This window comes from Temnothorax curvispinosus, unplaced genomic scaffold, assembly GCF_003070985.1.
Source record: "Temnothorax curvispinosus isolate PA1 unplaced genomic scaffold, ASM307098v1 QBEX01007808.1, whole genome shotgun sequence".
Classification (NCBI taxonomy): domain Eukaryota; kingdom Metazoa; phylum Arthropoda; class Insecta; order Hymenoptera; family Formicidae; genus Temnothorax; species Temnothorax curvispinosus.
This window is the reverse complement of record NW_020217588.1, coordinates 620-2,712: the sequence shown is the minus strand read 5'-3', so window position 1 is coordinate 2,712 and position 2,093 is coordinate 620. Positions and strand designations below refer to the sequence as shown.

General features: G+C 40.3%; 1 protein-coding gene across 1 annotated transcript; it reads left to right on the top strand.

Annotated features, from left to right (window-relative positions):
- The first annotated feature begins 295 nt into the window (after positions 1–295).
- Positions 296–1,723, top strand: LOC112457527 (E3 ubiquitin-protein ligase RNF146-B-like). Its single transcript, XM_025020666.1, has 2 exons — positions 296–1,412; positions 1,485–1,723. The coding sequence occupies exon 1, from the start codon at positions 405–407 to the stop codon at positions 948–950; it is 546 nt and encodes a 181-aa protein (XP_024876434.1). The 5' UTR covers positions 296–404; the 3' UTR covers positions 951–1,412; positions 1,485–1,723.
- Positions 1,724–2,093: the final 370 nt, after the last annotated feature.

The window sequence follows — 2,093 nt, the reverse complement described above, 5'->3', positions numbered from 1 at the left end:
AAAATTACAGTCTGTGATTTGATAGTCTACGCGTCGGTACATCGATTAAAAAAAAATATAGCGGTTATTTTACATTTTTTTGTACCGAGTATTCAATACAGAGGAATACTTTTCACGATAAAAAAGATGACAATAATTTCGATATAGATGTATACGAGAATCGCGCGTTAACGGATGACAGTGATTATTTCAGCGATGAAGAAGATGGTCGTAAGGAAGTCATTGAAAGAATAGTGTCGCGTAAGGAAATCGTTGCACTAAATTTACATACAAAAGAGTGCGTACTATTTTTTTATTATTCAACGGATGGTGCACTTGCACTATGTCGTTCATGCATAAGAGCTGTATCGGGCTTCGTCGGATGAGACTCTGACCCTGTCGGCGGTCGCGCGACTCGTCCTGCCATGGCGCAAGCGAAGCTCGACGTGCCGGAGAAATCTGGCGGCAGCATTAAAGAGAAGGATAAGGATTCCGAGGAAAAGGAAGGTCCCACTCTTGTGCCAGAATGCGCAGTATGCCTGCAGCCATGTATCCATCCAGCACGATTACCCTGCAGCCATATATACTGCTATCTGTGCGTAAAGGGTGTCGCTAATCAGAGCAAGCGGTGTCCGATGTGTCGTCAAGAGATCCCACCGGATTTTCTCGAGAGACCTCAGCTGGTGGAAGTGGAGGAGCCTCAGAAGGAATCGGAACATACTGAGGAAGAGTATCAATGGTTTTACAAAGGTCGAAATGGTTGGTGGAAATATGATCCGAGGACAAGCAATGATCTGGAGACTATTTACAAACTAGGTGACGCGCAATGCGAACTTTTGATCTGTGGCATGCTTTACGTATTTGACTTTGAAAAGAAATGTCAATATAGAAAATACAACCCACGTTACAAACGTAATATCAAACGTGATAAAAAAGATGCTCCGTGCAAGGGTGTCTCGGGTGTACAATAACATTTGTAAAATGGATTATTTGTCCGTTAAGATCGAAGATTCCAATTCCAAATCCATATTTAACAACATACTCAACTATATTCAATGGTTTCATACAGCATTATACAAATACTTGATATCGGGTATATACATGCATGCACAATCACGTTCAACATTGCACATGATATTGTTCAGCGTGTGACCGAGTCACATGCAAGTGCTCCTTCGAAGATTGTGGCGTGATTTAAAAATAGTGTGTGAAAAAAGACAGTATAAAAAACATGGAACATCTCAATGAAACGGAACGCGACCTGGTGGAAGGATCCAACCAAATCGCTACCTTGGGCGAATATTAGCGCGCAGTCGAGAGTTCGATACGGTTCGAGTACGTTGCAATAAACAGCCTCCAGATACGATGAACACTCACGGTGCGAACTACTACGTTCCGATTCAGGACGAAACGTGTGAGAAACAGCACAATGAGTAAGTACCGCTAATTTTCGCATATACTTGTGCAAAAAAAAACTTTTATAATCATAATTGTATTTTTTTCAGTTTTGATAAACCCCGCTACACACCTCGTATTTTGGGAAAGAGATTTGCCTTGACATCGACCGCATATAAATTTTTGGATGTTGGAATCAACACTGGACCTATGTCCTCTGTGGATATACTTATTGGCGATAACCGAGGCAATCGGATAATTCTGCCTCATGCAACGTGGGTGACATTCATCGAAAAACGTGCAGGTATTCAGCGACTCGTGCAGTCGCCTGCACCATCATCGCTAGCGTTTCGAGATTTGGAACTCGTTAAAATACGCGACGCAGATATTGTAAAATTGACATCGTGCGACACCAGCTTGTACATGAAACCGTCAACCGTACTCTTCCTGTTCGAACTAGAACATTGCGTTGAAAATGTGTATTTTTAACTATGTCAAAATATTCATGGCGTAAGTGAAAAATTCAAACAGTTTGTAACAATTTTACGCCAAAATTGGATCATCGATAAATGTAATGCAGTTAAAATCTTGCGTGAAGTTTATGATAAAAATTTGATTATTGATTGCGAATTATTAGCCTACGTTTTAGATACTATTGTGTATATTGCGCTACATGAGAAATAAATAAGTATATAATATGGTTAAAAAAATTTACTTTT